The following is a 21386-nucleotide window of genomic DNA, read 5'->3' on the forward strand; positions in this document are numbered from 1 at the left end:
ATGTCTTATGGATCATCTTTGTTCCCGTTTGCTGTCACATGGACAATCTCTCCTCCCATATGATCATATAACTTCCCTGTGTCTTTTTAACTTTATCTTTCTGTATGTCTGTTTGTTTGTCTCTGTTCCCTAGTTAGGGGACATGCATCCTTCCCCCAACTGTGCCCGCTGCAGCAGCCATGGAGAAGCGCTTTTCACTTGGTCCCAACCAGTTGCAGTGAGAGGGCGCTGGGGTAATCCTCTCTCCCCCCCATGCAGCCTTGCATACTGAACCTCTCATCTCCAGCCCCACCCAAGGGCAATGATTTAAAAGAAGCATGTACATTTTCATTTTATTTTTCAAAAAACAAAAATTAATGAGTTAAAAACCTGAGCAATGCTAGGTAAATCTTCTAGTTAGTTATATTTATGGGGCAGCAAAGAAGGAAAAATGGGATTATAGCATATTGAGAGAGAATCTAAGAAACTGTTTTGTGATGCATGCATTATCTACTAAGATTAAATATCATATCTGATGTTAGAAGTAAAAGGGAGGAGGAGAAAAAAGCAGGAATTATAGCAGGAGGCAGTGCCAAAATCTCCTAGGTCATTATGAAGATAGTGAAAAAGTCCATTTTGCCTTAGAAAGAAGAACCCATGAAAAAGTGCTAACCAAACAGGAATTCTGGAAACAGAAGAGGCTTGTCTAGCAAATTGCATTAGACTTGCTGTCTGCAGAAAATGCTTTATTCGTTCTTTAAAATTGCACAGCAATTAAAAGTGGTGTACTACAATTTTCCAACTGAATGCTGTGATTTGGAAATGTAACATCATTACATGCCACCTTATTCTGAAAAAGTGATCTAAGCCTAAAATCCATTGAATCATGGCAGGGCAGATGGGCTAACAATGTGAACATTTAATTTTATTTGATAGAGGACACAGCAGAAAGCCTTTACATTAGGGACTCTACACTAATTTTGTGAACCGTAAAAGGTGCTCCACAAGAGAATGCATAGGGGGAGGTAGATACATCACTTGCACGCAAATGGGTTGAATTGCAAGGCCAAGAACCCAGGAGGGGAGAAATGGGCTCTGTCAATCCCTTGCCGTTATGCTTTACAGTGTCTCTATTGCATGGATATCATGGCCCTGAGATCTATATTGAGGCTGCGGATTTCTATCTTGCACCCTTCTGGGTTAGTGACCATTCCAAAATTTCTCTTTAGCTTTCAAGGCTTCTTTTTCCTAAGGCAAAATTGTCATTTTTAATTCTTCATATCAACCTAAGAAACGCCTGCTCTGCCTCAAGCTAATATCCTTATTTTCCCCCCTCCCTCTTTCTCTCTTATAAACATGCCAGCTGCCCTCAATAATGATATATGATCACCCTCTGAGTAATGCAGGCAACATAAACTTGTTTCTTGGTGTTTCTTTTCCCTCTGCATTATTATTCCATCTTTTGCATCACCACTACCTATAAATCTAGCTACAAAATATAGACTGTTCTCTGTCCATAGCACAAAGACAATGACCCTTCATGTTGGTAAAACAGGCGTAATTCAGGACTATTTATTTGTTCTGCTTCTACAATTAGAGCTAATGGCTGCTGTATTAAATTGAAGAGTGCTTTCTTCTATAAAAGTACTTACGTTGATTTGTACTTGCAGTTTAATATTTTGAGGACTAGTATATGGCTGCCTTACTTATGTGTGTGTGTTAAACACGTTTAAAAGCTGAAATGTCAATACCTGTATTAAAATGAGGACTGTTTGGTGATAAGCTGTTGTTCCTCTGAAATCTTCGAGTTGAACGTTTTCCTGGCCATTGAATTGAGAGCACCTCTGGCTTTGCTGGTCCTTGTCTAAATAGAAACAGATAATAGTAAATCCATGTGCTAAAGCCTCTGTCTTCCTTCTGCAGTCAGAATGCTGACTAAAAGTGGGGGGGAGGGGAGGATGCTGTTGAGAGTGAGTGATTTTTCTAGGCTTTTACTGCTGAAGTTAGCTGTGTCCATATCAATATTCACTAAGAAGGAAACAATGGACATGTAGTACCTCATAAATATCACATAGGGATATAAAAACTTGTGGCATGTCTGTACTGTTGTCATGATCTTGCTTTGGGAACCACTAACACAGACCCTTGCATTTGAGCTGAGCCCCAGTGATTTCAATTGATCCCCATAAAGGCACTGGTGTCATGCAGTCCGTTACAAAAGAGGTATCCAACTTTAATGTGTTCACTTGAGAAGGTAAAATTTATTTTTAAAAAACATAAGTAACATTGTGAAAGAATTTTAATCTGGGATTTAAGATGCAGAAAGGACCAGGAATGACTAACACAGAGTGAGGGTTGGTACTAGGGATGTTAAATATCCATTAATTGAATAGTCGATTAACCTCATGAATTCTTATCAGTTACTTGACTATTCTATAGTACCTGGGGGTGGAGCCAGCAGTCAGTGTGCTCTGGCCCCACTCCCGAGAAGCCCTCTGCCACTCAGCGCTGCTGGGGTGCCAGACAGGAGCTGGTCCACAAGGTGATCCAGTTTAAAAACCAGCTCCCTTCGTGGACGGGCTGCCTTTCAGCCTGCACTGCTGCTTCTGCGTGGCAGCAGCCCCTGTCCAGGCAAGGTCTGAGCTCCCAGACCTGGTGCGAGCCAGGACTGAGCCATCCTGCCTGCCTAACTCCTAATACACTTTAAATGCAGAGCTGCAGCAGGATTAGGACCTAGACCAGTGTTTCTCAACCTTTTTTATAAAATACCCTTAAAAAAAAAGTTAAGTACCCCCGTACCTGCAATTTTCAGACATACAACATTTTTTTCTACGGTTGCAACACATTTTTTTAAATAACGTAATTGTAGCTGGGCGGGCGATGAAATTTTTGGGTATAAAAAGTATAAAAATTATAAAGTGCTGTAAAAAAACACAAATTCAGTTTTTTCTCTAAATTTCAGTTGTGTTAACATACCAGACTTCTCTCAAGTACCCCTAAGGGTACTCGTACCACTGGATGAGAAACACTGTCCTAGACCCATTCCAAGCCAGGACTGAGCTGGGCTGCTGGCCAGCCTGCTAAAAATTTTACTGGTAGGGAGAGGAGGGAAAATGTGTGTAGTCTTATAGCATTAACTGATAAGCTTTTGCTTATTGGTTAATCGACTACACTATTATATCCCTAGTTGGTACATTAGTGAGAAGAGCTGTATTGAAGTATTTCATTTAAATAAAATATTTAATGCCATGGTTGTAGTGAGGATGGGTGGTCAAATTGTTTGTTTCAAATAATGTAAGATAGGAATGTAGCCATCTCATATAGATTAGTGAATTACTCTCAGACCAATTCTGATTTACATTCATTATTTGTAAGTATTCTCCAAACCACTTGCTGAATACATTTCAACTGAGCTATATCTCTCTCCACTGTTTGTGACTTGGCAGATGCAATAGTAGAGGCAAAGACACTTTAGGCTTATCTACACTCTGTGACAGACTGCTGGCTAAGCCAGAGCTCTGCCACTGTAGCCTGGCTGATTGTAGACAGATGAATAAGCCCAGGCCTGATGGGCTAATGGAAACAGCTGTGGGCCTCATTAGCCAGAGTGCTACATAAGGCAGAGGAAGGAGGTCAGAAGGGGAGAAAAGGGTCAGGGTATGGCTGTGTGTGCTCCCAGGCAGAAGGTGAAGGAAAGGTTTGCTGACCTGTAAAGACTCTGTATATAGAAGGTGGTGGGAAACTGACAATAAAGGCATGGGTAACTGCACCAAGAAGAGGGTCTCCTGGTGATTTGTGGACCAGAAGGCATCCCAGGGAAAGGGCCTAAGCAAGGACCTGGTCACAACTTTTTCAAGCAATAAAAAAAAAAAAAAAAAAATTCACTACTTGGACTTCACTACTGCTATTGATATTACATGGAAGGCACTCAGGTACTATGGTAATAGGTGGTGGTGTCTCTTTTGCTCTTTACTCAACAAACATAATAGGAAGGAACCACATGGGCACAATGGGGACCAAGTAAGTATGTTTACTAACTATATATTACATGCAAAGCCTATGTATTCATACTGCTCATGCTAGGGGAAAATGCTCCCTTTATATATTGCTTCCCAACAATGGGCAGCCACTCAGCTAGCAGAGCAGCAGCAGGTGGAGCGGGAACAATGCTGCAGGTGTCATGCTGTTAAGAGGGCAGAGAAGGGACACCGTCTCCTTTATCATCTTCCCTTATCTCCTTGTGGCCACGGCCCTTCTGTGTATGCCTGACTGGCCATGGTGCCCTAAGTGGTCACACACATCACCCACTCTTAAGGCTGGCCCTCACAGTGTTGCTCTGGAAGCACTCTGGTGGCTTCTACAAAACAGAAGACAATGAGGACTAGTAGAGGATTTGCAGCCTATCTAAAGGGATACTACTCAATTCCTATCCACTATCGGCAGCAGTATAACCCTCCCCATCCCTGAGAGAGATAATCAAATCAGTTCAATCTCCTGATTAAACGCTCTTAAATCAGTTTAGGAGAGTTTTATATTGGAGTCACTGTAATCAATTTAAGCTAAACCAATTTATGAAACGTTCACTACTGTAAAGAGTTCACACTAGAAGGTTATACCTATTTGTCTGAATTCACTTTAGTTGAATTGTTTCAAAAGCTGTGTATAGGCCAAAGCTTTGTCTCTTGCACAGCTACATCATAAGTCTTTAAAGATGGAGCAAGTAATTAAGGAAATCATCTGTAAACACTTGAAAAGTGGCAAGGTGATAAGGAACAGCCAGCATGGATTTGTAAAGAACAAATCATGTCAAACCAATCTGATAGCTTTCTTTAATAGGATAACGAGTCTTGTGGATAAGGGAGAAGTGGTGGATGTGGTATACCTAGACTTTAGTAAGGCGTTTGATACGGTCTCGCATGATATTCTTATCAATAAACTAGGTAAATACAACTTAGATGGGGCTACTATAAGGTGGGTGCTTAACTGGCTGGAAAACCGTACTCGGAGGGTAGTTATTAATGGTTCACAATCCTGCTGGAAAGACATAACAAGTGGGATTCCGCAGGGGGTCTGTTTTGGGACTGGCTCTGTTAAATATCTTCATCAACGATTTAGATATTGGTATAGAAAGTACGCTTATTAAGTTTGCAGATGATACCAAGCTGGGAGGGGTTGCGACTAATCTGGAGGATAGGGTCATAATTCAAAATGACGTGGACAAATTGGAAAAATGGTCTGAGGTAAATAGGATGAAGTTTAATAAAGACAAATGCAAAGTACTCCACTTAGGAAGGAACAATCAGTTTCATACATACAGAATGGGAAGCGTACTCTAGGAAGGAGTACGGCAGAAAGGGATCTAGGGGCTACAGTGGACTACAACTTGATTATGAGTAGCAGTATGATGCTGTTGCAAAGAAAGCAAACATGATTCTGGGCTGCATTAACACGTGCGTTGTGGGCAAGACATGAGAAGTCATTCTTCTGCTCTACTCTGTGCTGGTTAGGCCTCAATTGGAGTTTGATCTGTGTTCAGATCTGGGCACCGCATTTCAAGAAAGATGTGGAGAAATTGGAGAGGGTTTAGAGAAGAGCAACGAGAATGATTAAAGGTCTTGAGAACTTGACCTATGAGGGAAGGCTGAAAGAATTAGGTTTCTTTAGTTTAGAAAAGAGAAGGTTGAGGGGGGACATGATAGCTGTTTTCAAGTATCTAAAAGAGAGTCATAAGGAGGAGGGAGAAAACTTGTTCATCTTGGCATCTGGGGATAGAACAAGAAGCAATGGGCTTAAACTGCAGCAAGGGAGGCTTAGGTTGAACATTAGGGAAAAGTTCCTAACTGTCAGGGTAGTCAAACACTGGAATAAATTGCCCAGGGAAGTTGTGGAATCTCCATCTGTGGAGATATTTAAGAGTATGTTAGATAAATTTCTATCCGGGATAGTCTATAGACAGTATTTGGTCCTGCCATGAGGACCTCTCGAGGTCCCTTTCAGTCCTAGTATTCTATGATTCTAAGATGCATGTGGACTGGGACTTCTGTCACCAACTCTTTAGCCATTTTCCATTTCTTTTCATCTCATGTCACAGTGACCTGTGAGAAGGGAACAAACGAATGACCATACTGGGTCACACCAATGGTCCATATAGCCCAGCATCCTGTTTTCTGACAGTGAAAAATTACAGGTGCTTTATTGGGAAAAGAGAGTTACATGTTCCGTAAAAGATATTCTTTGAGACATATCGCTTGTGTCCGTTCCCAAATAGGTACCAGTCTGGCATGGTATAAGGGGCAATGCACCCATCCCACACTGGTTCATTCTTGCTGGAAACTCCCAACAGTGGGGAAGAAGGGCAGGTTGTAAAATGGACCTGAGCTACATGTCTTGCATAACAGGTGTTCTTTTAGTCTTCATTTGCTTTCTCATGGCCAGTCCAGTAGTATCCATATGGAGGAGGGTAGGAGTCCAGAACGGGAAGGATTCAGGATTGCTCTGCCAAACCCAGCATTGTCTCTAGTCTGAGACATGATGGTTAAGTGACCTATGAATATGTACCCGGTTGATCTTGTAGCCGCCCTACAGATTGGAACTTGGGCCAGGAATGCTGCTGACAAGGCTTGCACCCTCATCGAGTGAGTGTGCACAATTTGTGGTGGGGAAACGCCAGCCAGGTCATAGCAAGCACGGATACACAAAGTGATCCAGTTAGAGATCTGCTGGACAGAAACTGGCTGGCCCCTTATGCATTCGGCCATGGCAGTGAACAGCTGAGCAGACTTTTGGAACAGTCTAATTCTGTCCAGATAGAAAGCCAGGGCCATTGCACATACAGTGAGTGAAAATGCCTCTCATTAGAGGAGTGGTTAGAGGAGTGGGGCTTGGGACAGAGAACTGGCAGGAAAATGTCCTGGTTCAAATGGAAACCTATCACAATCTTCAGAAGGAAAGCTGGATGAGGGTAGAGCTGGTTCTGGAAGACCATATATAGTGGCTTCGAGATCTGGGCTTGAAGCTCTGAAATGCACTTTATTGCCATGAGGAAGGCAACCTTCCAGGATAAGTGTGACCAGGAGCATGTGGCCAGCAGTTCAAACAGGGGGCCTGTGAGTCTAGATAGGACTAGGTTAACCCACAGCAGAACCAGAGATCTGACCTATGGAAAAATAGATTCCAGCCCCTTGAGGAACCTGCCCATCATCTCTTGAGAGAATACCATGTGCCTTTGCACTGGGGGATGAAATATGGCAATGGTGGCTAGATGCATCTTGAGTGAAGGAAATGCCAACCCTTTGTCCTTCAGATGAAGCAGGTATTCCAGGATTGATTGGATCAGGGCCTCCATTGGAGAGATGCCACAATCCACTGCCTTCTATGCAAATCTTGCCCATTTTGCCATGTAGTTGTGCTGGGTCAAGGGTTTCCCATTCTTCCTATACTTGACACCCTGCAAACAGGACTTTTCCTGTGGGTTCAATCACACAGCACCATATGATGAGGTGCAGGGATTCAAGGTTGGGATGGAGGAGACAGCTGTGGTTCTGCAACAGGAAGCCTAGTCAGATGGCAGTGCTAATGTGGGGGGGAGGGGAAGGGGATCACTGCTAGACTGGACAGCATCCTAAACTAATGCTGTTGGACCTATGCCAGATCTATCATGATGATATGGGCCCTATCCTTGATTTTCTGCAGGACCTTGCTGATGAGTGGGAATGGGGGAAACACATAAAGCAGGCCCTCTGTTCAGGGCAGGAGGAAAGTGTCCAAGAATGAGCTTGTACCCAGGCCCCATCTGGGGCAGAGGTGATTCTGCCTGATAGCAAACTAGTCCACCCTGGAAGTAGGCCACTTCTGAGTGGAGCATCAACCCATGGTGAGAAGAGAAGTCCTTTCTCAATCAATCTGCAGTGAAGTTCAGCATGCCTGGAAGACAATGAGCCTCTAAATCAACGTTGTGTTTGATGCAGAAGTCCCATAGCGTGAAGGCTTCCCAAAAGAGAGCAGTGGCTTCACCTTGCCATAACACGCAGAGCCATGCTGTCCATGAAGACTTGCCTTACAGATGAGATGTACTGCTCTGAGCTCTTTGCCATTGATGTTCAGGCTCATCTTGTCTGTGGAATCTCATATCTTAGATCTTGGTGTCCCCCCAGATGGACCCCCCCCCCAGCTAAGATCTGATATGAGCTTGACCGTGGGAGGGCAGTCTGGAGTGGGATCCCAAGCAGTATGTTTTCCACATCTTCAGGAAGCTCATGTAGAGCCTGGTGTGTTGAACAAAGTAAGTACATACTGCCATGTACCCCCAAGAGGTGTAGACCTGCTTTGGCCATCACTATCAGGAACTGAGAGACATCCCTGATAAAAGCCCCCGTATTCTGGAATCTGTCTCATGGGAGGGAGGTCCTGGTGTTCTTAGCATCCAGTACCACCCCTATAAACTATATTTTCTAAACAAAAACTAATGTGGACTTTTTCTTATTCACTAGGAGGCCCAGGGCTCTGCACATGGACAGCAGAAGGGCAATATGACCCCAAATGTGGAACCTGGAGCCAGGGGTCAAAGTAATTTAAATTTCTTCTTCGAGTGATTGCTCATGTGCATTCCACAGGTGTGCGTGCGCAGCATGCGTGCGTCGTCAGAGATTTTTCCCTCGGCAGTACCTGTTAGGCCAGCAGGAAGCCCCCTGGAGTGGCGCTAGTATACTGGCGATACATACCCCTGCTGGTCCTCCCCACATTCAATTCCTCCTTACTGCCATGACGGTCGTTGGAACAACCCTCAGCTCCTTCTAAAGCAATCACTGCTTAAGTAGTGATAGAAATGTAGCCGTGTTAGTCTGGTGTAGCTACATACTGCTTAAGTAGTTCTTTGTTGCCTGTTATCAGTTAATCACCGTTAAGTAGTTGTAATGTTTCTTGAGTTAAATAAAGGACAAAATGAAACTAACTTTTTACATACCATTTATGATTGTATAGCCCTCTATAATATTCCCCTTAGTCATCTCTTTTCCAATCTGAAAAGTCCCAGTCTTTTTAACCTTTTCACCGATGGAAGTTGTTCCATATTGTTAATAATGTTTGTTGCCCTTCTCTGTACCTTTCCCAATTTTAATATCTTTTATTATTATTATTATTATTTATTATTATTATTTTGAAGATGTGGTGACCAGAATTGCATTCAATTCAAGGTGTGGGTGCACTATGGATTTATATAGTGACATTATGATATATAAGTAAGTATTAGAGGGGTAGCCATGTTAGTCTGAATCGGAATAAACAATGAGAAGTCCTGTGGCACCTTATAGACTAACAGATTTATTGGAGCATAAGCTTTCGTGGGCAATCTGTTAGTCTATAATGTGCCATAGGACTTCTCGTTGTTTATTATGATATATAGTGGCACAATGGTTTTATATAGGGCATTTAGAAACAGCTGTAGCTCAAGTCTTAGGGTGTGTCTACGTAGCACCCTAAACTCAAAATAAGATAAGCTATTTGCGCTATGCACATTTCAAAATAACACGCTATTTTGAGCCATCCTTTATCCCTTGTGCAATGAGGTTTACTGAGATGGTGAAATAGCTCACCCGTTATTGGAAACATATTTCGAAATAACAGGTGACTTGCATAGACATGGGGTAGCTATTTTGGGATATCTCTGGTATCCTGAAATAGCCATGCACCCTTAGACAAAAAGCTCCATATTGCTCCACCAGACTATCAACAAAGAAGGGAGTTGGTAACCAAATACTCCCCCTTAGACCCACTGGAAACTTATTTGGTGCCATTAATGACTGGGCAAACCAATAGCACAGGTGGTTTTCCTTCGCCCCCGTAGAAAAGAGTGCCCTAAGTTCAAACTGAAAATAGTTAATAAAAATCACATTGCTTATATTTTGATGTAAAGATATGGAAGCGAAAGGAAATATCCAGCTCTCTCGACTTTTCCTTTATTATGTATAAAGATGGTCTTAAACAGGAGAAAACTTTTATTTTTACATTTGAAATATCAAAGCACTCTACCCCCCTTTCTCTTAGTGTTAGACTATGTGAAAATCAGCATTCCTAGACCCCTTAATTACTCTGGGAAGAAGATCTGTAGTTCAGGTAATTCCCCTCTGTCACATTATTATTCAGGTATCAGCAATGCCAGTGTCCAACAGCAGAGCAAGCAAGGACCTACCTGGCATTTCTAATTTAAAAATAATTAGAAACAGTGTTTATCCATCAAAGCGGCATTAAGGGGCAAAGCCAGCAACTTTTTTTTTGCTTTGCTATTCAAGTTGAAAGATCACCAAGAATATTTTAGATAACACTTTATGACCAGCTTAGGAATGGATTCACAGACAGGAACTGTGATTGTGGAACAAAGGAAAAGCTAGACAGCCCCCAAATCTATTTTCAAATACATTGAACTCTTTTTTTTTTTTAAATACCTGATCCTGCAAATTTTGTGCATATGGGTGGTGTGACATTGAATTCAGTGGAACTACTCACATGAATAAACACTGCTTGTGCCACTAAACATTTATAGGATTGTGCCTTAAACTTGAGACCCTGATTCTGCAAACACACATATATGCCTTGATGTACATTGGGCCTAAGAGAAAACAAAATCTGTGTTTGGTGGGAAAGTATACATTTGTAGTATATGTTAAAAAGCCAACCTTCCCCTGCCAGATTAGATTGTTTTACAGTTGTAGATCTAAGTACAGCTGAGCTTGATGCATGCCAGGAATAGACAACTATCTATATTTGCATAAACCCACCACAGGCAGTATGTAATGATAATAATGGACCTTTAGAATAGATCAATTTAGAAGGTTGAGCTAGTACAAAAATACGGTGCCCACTAGTTAAAGGAGTGCATCAAAAAGATACCCTCTAACAACAATACTGTGAGAACTATATTGGATCCTGATATACACCCAATTGGGGAAAATATTTAGCTTACCTTTCCTGACGAGTTTGTTCCTCTGTGGTTTCCATGGCACACTCTAGGGAGTTCTGGAGAGACTGTAGCTGATTCAGTGTTTCTTTCAGTAAGAAACGAGTCACAAACTGTTCCAATTTAGAGGCTTTCTGATAGTCCTAAAAATTATGCATAGTATTGTTGGGAATTAGCCTAATACATTAAGTAGAAGGCATGTGGTGAAACAAAGGGGCTGGTTATGTTTGCAAAACCTTTAGTGGTGTAGCAGAAAGAACAGTTAAACAATACATACAGCCAATTTAAACACACTTTATTAAAAACCAATGGCCCCAATTCTGCTGTATCTCATGGGCCCCTCTTGGGAACTTCATTAACTTCCAGAGGTCTCCACATTGTGGAGCTCATTGTAGGACTGGAGCCTGTATATGCAACATTGAACAACTGTCGTTCTACCTTTTCATTGAAAATTGATTGAGAGACCTGACAGGGCCACAAACTGCTTCTGAAATGGCAGATTGCCATGAAAACTCAGGACCAGGATTCACAAAAGGACTTAAGCGCCTAATAGCCATTTTAGGTGTTTAAATCCCAGCATCAGGCCATACTAGGTGTCACAAAATCTCCATTCAGGTGCTGTCAAATCCTATAGATGTTTAAACTGGCTCCATACCTGAATATTTGCAGTAGAATTTCCTCAGGCTAGTGGTTTTCAAAATACTGGGTCATGGAATGTGAGGCACCTGATTGCTTTTCCGTAGGGTGACATGGGAAGGTGCTAAGCCAGGCTTCATGCGTGTCCTGGCAACTGCAGACTGCAAGCAGCAGGTCCAACTCCTAGTCAGGGGAGACACCCCAAGCACTGGCTGTGCATTCACATTGGCCTGGGAGGGGTGGTGCCTGCTGGTCAGAGTAGTATGCAAAGCTGCTTGTGTGCTTCCGCCGAGGAGCTAGATCTACTGCTGGCCACTTCCAGAGCACAGCACAGTCTCTGGTACCAAGATGAGCAGCAAGCTTGCTTTAACAACCCCGCTATGCTGCTGAGCTGCTGGAGGTAAGCCTACAACCCACTCCCATGTCCCAGCTCCCCCCCCCACCCAATCCAGAGCCCCTTCTGCATCCCAAAACTCTCATCCCCAGCCCCACAGTGGAGCCTGCACTCTAATAAAAAGATATTATAATGTTGGATCACTGGCACATCAACAATTTCCTTCAACTGTGTTAGGTGAAAAAAAGTTTGAAAACCACTGTCTTAGGTGCCTATGTTTCTGCTTCGGAGCATGCCCACATGCTCAGGGTTTAGCTGATCGCCATATTTGGGGTCGGGAAGGAATTTTCCTCCAGGGTAGATTTGGCAGAGGCCCTGGAGGTTTTTCGCCTTCCTCTGTAGCATGGGGTACAGATCACAGCTAGAGGATCTCTGCATCTTGGGGTCTTCAAAGTATTTGAAGGCTTCAATATCTGAGATATAGGTGAGAGGATTATTCTAAGAGGGGTGGGTGAGATTTTGTGGCCTGCACTGTGCAGGGGGTCAGACTAGATGATCATAATGGTCCCTTCTGACCTTGGAGTCTATGAGTCTATGTTCACTACAGCCCTATGCCAGACAGCCAAGCCCTAGCATTATATATGAACTGCCAGAAGACAGGCATTCCTCCACGTAACTCACCTATGCAGCCTGATCTGATAAGTCTGGTCTCAGGTCACCTACCAAATCGGGTCCTTACAAGTGAGCTTGCTCAGAATGGCTGGTGAGAGCAAACAGCCTGATAACTGTTAGCTCTGTGGTTAGAGTACTCACCTGAGATGTGGGCAAGCCTCTTTTGCAGTCCCTTAGTGGAGGGGATTTAAACTAACCCCTAGACTAGGGAGGGCATTTTGATGTAGGATTCTGTCTGCCTCTCCTATTTTAGCTTTTACACTGTGGCTAAATAATTTTTTAAAATATAATTAGAGCAGGGGGAACTGGATCCTGGGTCTCCCCCCTGAATGCACTAATCACCAGGATACAGAGCCACTGGCTCTCCTCCATCCCATCCAATAATTTCAATATTTAGCCACAATGGAACAGCTTCATGGGGCTACGTCTACACTGCAGGCTTCTTGCACAAGAACCTTTTTGCGGAAGAGATCTTCCGCAAAAAGTTATTGCTCAAGAGCGCATCCACACTGCCATGTGCTTTTGCACAAGAGAGCATCCACACTGATGTGGATGCTGTTGTACAAGAAAGCTCTGATTGCCATTCTGTGACAGGCAGTCTGAGCACCTGTGCTTTTTCTGATAGGGGTTTCTTTACGCAAGAAACCTCTGTTGTCTGTCCACACATGCCTTTTTACACAAGAGCTCTTGCGCAAAAAGGCTTATTGCTCATAGAAAGAGGACTAACTCTTGAGTAAAAGCCCTGTCTTCTGACAATCTACTGTACTTTTTCTTGCGCAAAAATTCACTTTTAGTGTGGACACTCCGACCATTTTTGCACAAAAACTCTACAGTGTAGACATAGCCTTGGAAAGACTGATGAAGTCTCATGTCAGTCTCTGCAGTAGCTTAGTCAGTGGGCTGTTATCTTGAGAGGGGGCAACTGTCCAAATCCTCATTGGTTAGTGGGGCCTTAAATCAGGGGCTGCCCATATCCCAGGTGAGTGCCTTAGTCATTGGGATTAAAGTTATGAGGCGGGGGGGGGGGGGGATGCAGCACATTCTCCTTGCAAATACCATGTCAGTGCCTAACTCCAATAGAGCCTTTGTTGCTGAGAGAAACAGGCTGAGGGAGCTGTCTTTTTGTACATACTCCTGTCTCCCAGAGATCAGTGGTATAAGAAAGAAATCGCTTTAGCATCTCTCATTGGCTAGTTTAGGCAGCTCTCTGCCTAGAATGCTGGCCTTTTGAATTGCAGTCCAAGGAACTTTTCTTTCCCCAATCATTATATAAGGAACCAAGGTGTCTAACTCAGACTTCGGGAATCCCAGTGATTTTCTACATGTCTGTAGGTTAGGGGATGGTGATGCTGGGTGCTGGCATGCCTGAATAGCCCTCACATTCCACCCCTTCCCTCAGCTGTCCTCTATTTCTTTCATATCCAGAGGGTCCCTTATCTTTGTCCTCCTCATGAATATTTCCCTTCCTATGCATTTATTATTGACAGAATATCACATCATAAGATGTTCTTGTATATTGGTCTTTCAGCTGGTTGTTAATAATGCTAGGTCTGTGCAAGTATGCTGTAATGCCTCTTGCTCCACTTTGAAGATGCCACCACCAGGTATTGAGGTTTATTTTAATAGCAAAAGCATCTTAGTGAAATCAACTATACCTGTGTGTTTAAAACAGAAAGCTTCCTTTTAAACAAAGCAAAATTTGCAATAATTCACATACTGGGCCCTTCTATCACCATTCATGCATTTAAGTTGTCCCATTAGGACACATTATAAAACCTCTTGACTCATAAGAATAATTTGTATGTTCTCAAAATAACATTAGACTTGAATTTCAGTAAAGTTATCAAAGTTAAAAACATCATAAATATGGATTATATATACAGGCAGTCCCTGGGTTATGTACAAGATAGGGACTGTAGGTTTGTTCTTAAGTTGAATCTGTGTGTAAGTCGGAACTGGCGTCCAGATTCAGCTGCTGCTGAAACTGACCGCCAGTTCTGACTTACATACAGATTCAACTTAAGAACCCCAAGTCAGCTGCTGCTGAAACTGATCAGCAGCTGATTCCAGGAAGCCAGGGGCAGAGCAACTGTGCCTCGGGCTTCCTGTAGTCAGCGCTGGTCAGTTTCAGCAACGGCTGACTTGGGGACGTCTGGGGCAGAGCAGCTGGGGTGCTGCTGGGTTGCTCCAATATCACCGCTCCTCGGCACTACTGGACCAACCCAGCAGCACCCCAGCTGCTCTGCCCCAGGAGTCCTGATTCAGCCGCTGCTGAAACTGACCAGCAGCGGCTGAATCAGGACGCCTGGGGCAGAGCAGTTGGGGTGCTGCCGGGTTGGTCCAGTAGTGCCCAGAGCGGCGCTGCGGGACCAACCGGCAGCGCCCCAGCTGCTCTGCCCCAGCGTCCACAACAAAAGCCTGGTCTGCTGGGGGGGGGCACACTAGCTGCGCCCCCCCCAGCAGACTAGGGACACAGGGAGCAAAGCGGCAGCGGGGGGGTGCCTTGCCTCTGAGGCTTTGCTCTGGCGCCGGACCGCTTTGCTCCCGGTGCCCCTGGTTTGCTGGAGACGGTCCCCAGCAGACCAGGGGCACTGGGAGCAGCTTTTCTCGCCCTGGAGCTCGAGGTGGCTGACCGCTGCCTGTGAGCTCCGGGGCGAGAAAGCCCTGTTCGTAAGTGCGGATCCGATGTAAGTCGGATCCGCGTAAGTCGGGGACTGCCTGTATATAAAGAGAGAGAGCACATGTGCACTTTTTCCCCAACATGAGATCTTTGAATGTAACAAAGTAATGTTATGTAATGTAACAATAAAGCATACTCCTGTAAAATATTACATTGAGTTCTGTACCAGATCCTCTGCCTTGTCCCAGTAGTTGTAATCCTGACCATTAATATGAATTGTCTCTATGTAGATTTTTTTTTTTTTTTTTATAATGGAGATTGCCTATCTCCTAGAACTGGAAGGGACCTTGAAAGGTCATCAAGTCCAGTCCCCTGCCTTCGCAGCAGGACCAAGTAACATCCCTGATGAATTTTTGCCCCAAATCCCTAAATGGCCTCCACAAGGATTGAACACTGTGTCTTTATGTGAATTATGGATGGGGTGTTCTCTGGCTATTAAGCATTGTCTTTGGATTGCCTGGATATTTTATGTATTTATTTTATGAATGTGTGTTTGCAATCAGCCTGTAAACATCTTTTATAGTTTTCTGACCTTTAAAATGAGAAAGGGGTGATTCATTTCATATGTTGGATAGTAGCTTTGGAAGCACTGTGTTCTCAAATATAACATCTGTGTGAACAAAGATGCCTCATACAGTGTACTGCATGTCTAATATTTTCTTCACCACCAGGATAGGCAGTTCAGCTAGTTCTTGCACTATTGGAACATGTAAATTGTTAAAATCTCAGATATTAAACCACCTATGAATCATCACAGTTAATTATGTGGCTGGTATCATCAAATTCTCCTATATATATTTACTATCTGTTAAGTCTGAGATCTCTCTCCAGTCAAAGTATCTTCTTATTTTTAAGATTATATAAGAGAAATGTTAATGGGATATGTTATCCTGCAGTGTCTTTGGAGCATGTATGTAGAGCTGACACCAGCCCTTTATGAAACATCTGTGGCAGCCTTTTAAAAGTGACAGAATTTATTTTTGTAATAGTGAGGCTGATTTCTTCTTCCCCCTAAGTTATCTGAATTCACCACACTAGTTGGTTTAAAGATGTTGTATCTGACAGTGATTTACTTTCCATGAACTTTGATTGTATGACCTATTACAGTGGTCCCCAACGTTGCGTGGCTGCCGGGCGCCCAGGGGTGGAGCCACTCACGTGCCGGGCATCCGGGGGCAGGGCTGCTCACACACTGTGATTCCGGGGGCGGGGCCACCCATGAGCTATGTGCCCGGGGTCAGCACTGCGCATGTGCCGCGTGCCCGGGGCACGTGCTGGCAACGCACCCTGGGCCGGCACCACGCATGGGCCGCGCGCCCGGGGCCGCCCATGAGCCACGTGCCCCAGGCCGGCACCGCACATGTACCCCGAGGCCGGGGTTGGGAGCGCCTACACGCCCCGGGCCAGCCCTGAGCATGTGCTGCGCGCCCAGGGGAGGGGCCGCCCCATGTGTCCTGTGCCTGGAGCTGGTACTATGCATGTGCCGTGCGCCGGGGGCGGGGCCAGCCCAGATGTTTCAGCGGGCGCACATAAATGCCCCGGCGGGCACCATGGCGCCCGCGGGCACCGCGTTGGGGACCACTGACCTATTAGAACAACATGTGCAAATGTATTCAGAATAGACAACTAAATTATAGCCTACAGCAGAAATCTAAAGTCTGTTTTAATTTATCTTTGATCAATATACTTTGAAAGCTCTGAACAAAATGTGGGTGGACCTAATAGAGAATAGCCCTTACTTGGGTTTAGATGCTTGAGCTATTTCATAACCGACCAAATTCTGAACCACCAGAGAGATCTATAATTTTTACTATCTATAGAGCCTCCTGTTTCTGCATAGTGAATCTGATTAATCACTGAGCTGAATTAAATCCTCAAAAATATGTCCATATTTTCTAACCTATTCTGTAGACTCGAGCTATTGCAATTGAGGTGCTACTGCAAAAGAACCTTAATAAGAATTCTTGTCAGTTCCTGCTTCTGGTTGCTATTTCCTCTTTGACTCCTTTAGAAATGATTTGTCAGTGAATCTTTGGGGTTTTTTAAAATCCTAGCTACCAGACGGTATTTTGTACTGTTGGCATTTAGCAGACTCAGAACATCTAAAAGCATTCTTGTTTTTCCAAGACCTGATCCAAAGTTCACTGAAGTTGGTAGGAATCTTTCCCTTGACTTCAGTGTGCTTTCAAGTAGGTCTCTATACCTCAAAATCTAAAGAATTAAATGTTCCACTCCTTTTATGAAGGGAGTAAATGTGGTTCAGTGACTAGATTTAGAGTCTTCTAATCCCAGCTCTGCTGTTGGCTTCACATAGGCATATGGGAAAGTTTCATGATGTCTTTGAGCCTCAGGAGTCCTTTCTGTAAAAGGCCTTTCAAAGGATTTTAGAGAGCTGTGGAGGAAAGGTGCTGCAGAAGTAATCCGTATTATTATCGAAGAATTCAGGAAGAAACATTCATGGGAATTTTAAATCAACTAATGAATGAATTATTGATAATGTTTCATCATTAGTTATTTTCTACGGAAAATTGCTTATATTTCCATTATAAACAATTGTGCCAGGTTTCAATAGAAAATATTCATTCTGAATAAAAGAAGGTTTGTATCCTTTTATTAAACATGCATAAAGTAAAGCAATATCAGTTGGCATGAAAAGCATTACATACTATTAGTCTATTGCATCCATGAATTAATGATGAGATTCAGTGATGGCTTTTTTGAGAGAACAAGAAAGATGCCCTGTTTCTTAAATATGTTAACAGTGAACTGTACAATAGTTCATTTTGGTACAAATAAAATATGCCTGTGTTAACATACAAGATCAGTGTTTGCTTTTGTTGAATAAGTGGATCTTAAGTAAATGTGGCTAATTCCCCATTTCTTCCTGATCCAAGAAACAGACCTGATCTTGTGAGGTGCTGAGATTTATCAACTGCCGTCAATGCAACCAGAAAAAAAGTTGTGTTTATATCTTTCACTATGGAATGGCTGCTCCTGATCTTTAAATCTCAGTAATTTAGGACTCAGTTCCCTCCAGTGATACAGAAAGTTCCTTCACAGGAGAGTCAAGAATGTACTAACTGGGGAAGATGTACCAAAATTTGGAGATGTTGGAATGGACAGAATTTGGAGAGGTCAGGCAGCAGAGTTAGAGATGGAGTGGATTTATTGGTGAGGGAGTGATGCTATAGTTGCAATGTCATTTATATACATTTCTTATTTGCATTGTCATGGACCGGAGCCCCAGTGTGTTAGGTACCATACAACAACAGAACAAAAACAGTCCCTGACCCAAAAGAACCTTACAATAAGTAGAAGAATACAGAGGTATTGCTTCAGACAGACAAAGGGATACATGGAAAATGCAAGGCTGTCAGTCAACATGATATACATATAACTTAGGGTATGTCTACACTACAGTGTTAATTCGAGTTAACTTAATTAAAAATATTTAATTTGAATTAAGCTAATTTAAAATAATTCATCTATACACAAAAACTATTTCAAAATAGTGTTTTGCTATTTTGAAATAGCACGTCCATGCTGAGTGGACCCTGAACCGAAGTTAAGGCTGGCCGGAACCGGTGCCAGCAGGGCATCAGGTTAGGACTTAGTGTGTGGGGCTGCTGCCTGAGGCTATCTGAAGTCTGTGCTTAAAGGGACTACCCCCACCCCGGACAGACAATTCTAAGGATTCCCCGTTTGCTTGTCTACCTCGATGAAGGACAGCAAAGCAGTCCTGTCTTGGAGTGCCCTGAGTGCCCACACTCGGGACACCACAGCACTCGGCCACATGGAGCCGGAGCTGCCCCTGGGCACATCAGTGCATCTCATGGGGTCGTTGCCATCACCCCGGCTGTGCTTGCTGCAGGCTGCCATCCAGGGGGTCCATTGGGGGGTTGTGAGGATACAGGAAGCCCTGCGAGAGAGCGTCTACCCTGAGGAGCCCTCAGAGCCACCCCGGTCCTCCCCACCAGGGGCTTATGCCCCATTCCTCCCTCATGTCCTTCCACTTACTCCTCCCCTAGCCCCCCTTCCTGATGTCAAACAAAAGACACATATATTCAAAAATAGGAACTGGGTTTATTGAACAAAACGGGGGGGGGGGGAATCAACCTCTGGGGAGACTGGGAAAAGGAGGTGGGAGAGGGGGGAGAGGGAAACCTGGGAGGAGGGAGCTGGAAGGGGGAAGCAAGGGGAAGAAGGGGGAGGGGAAGCTTAGGGCCCAGGGTTGGGGGTCTCGCCGGACCAACTTGATTTTCATGCAAACCTGCTCCTGGGTTCACATGTGACCTTTGGTGGCCAGGCTGGCAGCTATCCTGCCATAGACGGCTGCATTCCTCCATCTAGTGTGGAGATCATGGACATTGGGGGCATCCCCCCCAAACCTGAATAAGGTCCATGATCTCTGCCCTGGACTAGAAAGGCGCCCGCCTTTTCCAGCCCCTGGCAGACTCCTGGGGGCTGGCAGACTGCTCCTGGGAAGCGGTGGAGGGCTGGCTGCCAGTGGCTTGCTGGCTCATGTTTTGGGGCCACTGGGTTAGGGGCCCCAGTGGCCATTGCTGGCTCTGGGCTGGTAGGCTTGGAGCTGGCACAGGCACTGTGGCCAGGGTCTACCCCTTTAATGGCTCTGGGGCTGGGGGAGAGGAGAGTAAGTTTTCCTGGTTGTGCCCAGAGTGGCCACCAGGGCTCTCAGGGAAGGTCTGGAGGCCCCCTATTTTGAATTAAGTGTCCACACAGCACTTAATTCAAAATAGCTATTTTGAATTTTGCGTTACTCCTCGTAGAATGAGGTTTACCAAATTTGAAATAAGTGCTCCGCTATTTCGAATTTAATTCGAAATAGCGGTTTGCATGTATAGATGCTATTGAAGTTCATTCAGAATAGTGACTGTTATTTTGAATGAACTTTGCAGTGTAGACATACCCTTAGGGGGTACATGGGAGTGCAGGTACTGTTCACCCTAGCTAATAGTCTTAATTATCAAGGAAAAGAAGTAGATTTTTGTGAAGGCCTGTATTTTGCATAACTTAATTACTATAGCTTCAGAAGGGTAGCTGAGTGGTTTTTTTTGTTTGTTTGTTTTTAAGTTTTTCCTGTTACAGAGATGTCTAGTAGCACCTTAAAGACTAACAAAATTACTATAGAAGGATACTGTTATCTTAAGAAGACCAAAAAAGGCTGAAACAAAACTAAGTTTATAATTATCATTGTTTCTCCAAAAAGAGAACTGTGACTATATATAATGCATGTTGGCAAGGGAACTTTGAAGACATGGAAAGCCCAGTAGAGAGTGACAAGATTCTGCTATGAATTTTCCACAGAAAAATTATATTGTAGTGATATAATGTTTGATTTTCTTTTAAATGAACTCAAGTGGCCTTTGTGTTGTCATTATTTCATAGAAATCTCTTGATCTTGTTCAAGGATTACTGTATCAATTTCTGTCCCTATTTTTTCAGTAACAGCTTCGCTTCTGGCAGCAGGAATTAAAAATCTATGATTTGCTGGCAGAAGCAGCATATTTGCAATGTTACCATTCAGGACCTAAATACCTGATTATTATTCTGCTTCTGTTCACATTGTATATATTATTCCTAAGTAATTTTTATTCAGAACTTTTTATATTCATCTGAATACTTATGATATGCTAATAACTGATTAAAATGCTATGTGTGTGATTAATATATGAATGTACACACACACAAAACTAGCCAATTAGCCCGTCATAAGACAGGATTTTCAGGTCTTCTCTCCTGAGCGCGCTCGCTCCGTCTCTCTCTCTCCTCCTACTGCCTCCGCCCCCCCCACTCTCAGCTTTCCTCCGCCTCCTGCCTCTCTTTCCGTCTCTTACTTTCTCTTCTCCACCTCCTGCCTCTCATTCTCCCTTTCTCTTCTCCTCCTCCTCCTGCCTCTTTCTCCCCTCTGTCTCTCTCTGCCCCGCTTCCACCTCGCCTTCCCTCCTCCGTGGCGTTCGGCTGTGCGCTGCCTGCTCAGCTGGGCTGCGGCGAGGCAGTGGGGTGGGGCGGTGATGGACACGGCTGGGGGCGGGGCCATGTATGTCACCGCCCTGCCCCCCTTTCCCCTCCTGCCGCGGGGGAGCCCAAATGTCCCCTTGCGCTCCTGGCTTCTC

At 44.1% G+C, this 21386-nt stretch overlaps 2 protein-coding genes across 6 annotated transcripts in view; one reads left to right on the forward strand and one right to left on the reverse strand.

Annotated features, from left to right (window-relative positions):
• Positions 1-21386, forward strand: part of C2H8orf88 (chromosome 2 C8orf88 homolog) — a 127316-nt gene that overhangs the window by 55019 nt on the left and 50911 nt on the right. The window contains exon 6 of one of the 4 annotated variants that reach the window (XM_075920411.2): positions 8469-8984. The exons of the other annotated variants lie outside the window; for them this stretch is intronic. Within the exon in view, the coding sequence (XP_075776526.1) occupies positions 8469-8570 (102 nt within the window). The 3' untranslated portion in view covers positions 8571-8984. Of the gene's footprint in view, positions 1-8468; positions 8985-21386 lie in introns of those variants that run through there. 4 annotated transcript variants of the gene reach the window in all.
• Positions 1-21386, reverse strand: part of NECAB1 (N-terminal EF-hand calcium binding protein 1) — a 114075-nt gene that overhangs the window by 17432 nt on the left and 75257 nt on the right. For both annotated transcript variants that reach the window (XM_006127493.5, XM_014575687.4), the window contains exons 6-7: positions 10937-11073; positions 1731-1843 (exon numbers count right to left, since the gene is read on the reverse strand). In XM_006127493.5, the coding sequence (XP_006127555.1) occupies positions 1731-1843; positions 10937-11073 (250 nt within the window). The remainder of the gene's footprint in view (positions 1-1730; positions 1844-10936; positions 11074-21386) is intronic.

Source organism: Pelodiscus sinensis, chromosome 2, assembly GCF_052426305.1.
Source record: "Pelodiscus sinensis isolate ZL-2025 chromosome 2, ASM5242630v1, whole genome shotgun sequence".
In the NCBI taxonomy this organism is placed as follows: Eukaryota; Metazoa; Chordata; order Testudines; family Trionychidae; genus Pelodiscus; species Pelodiscus sinensis.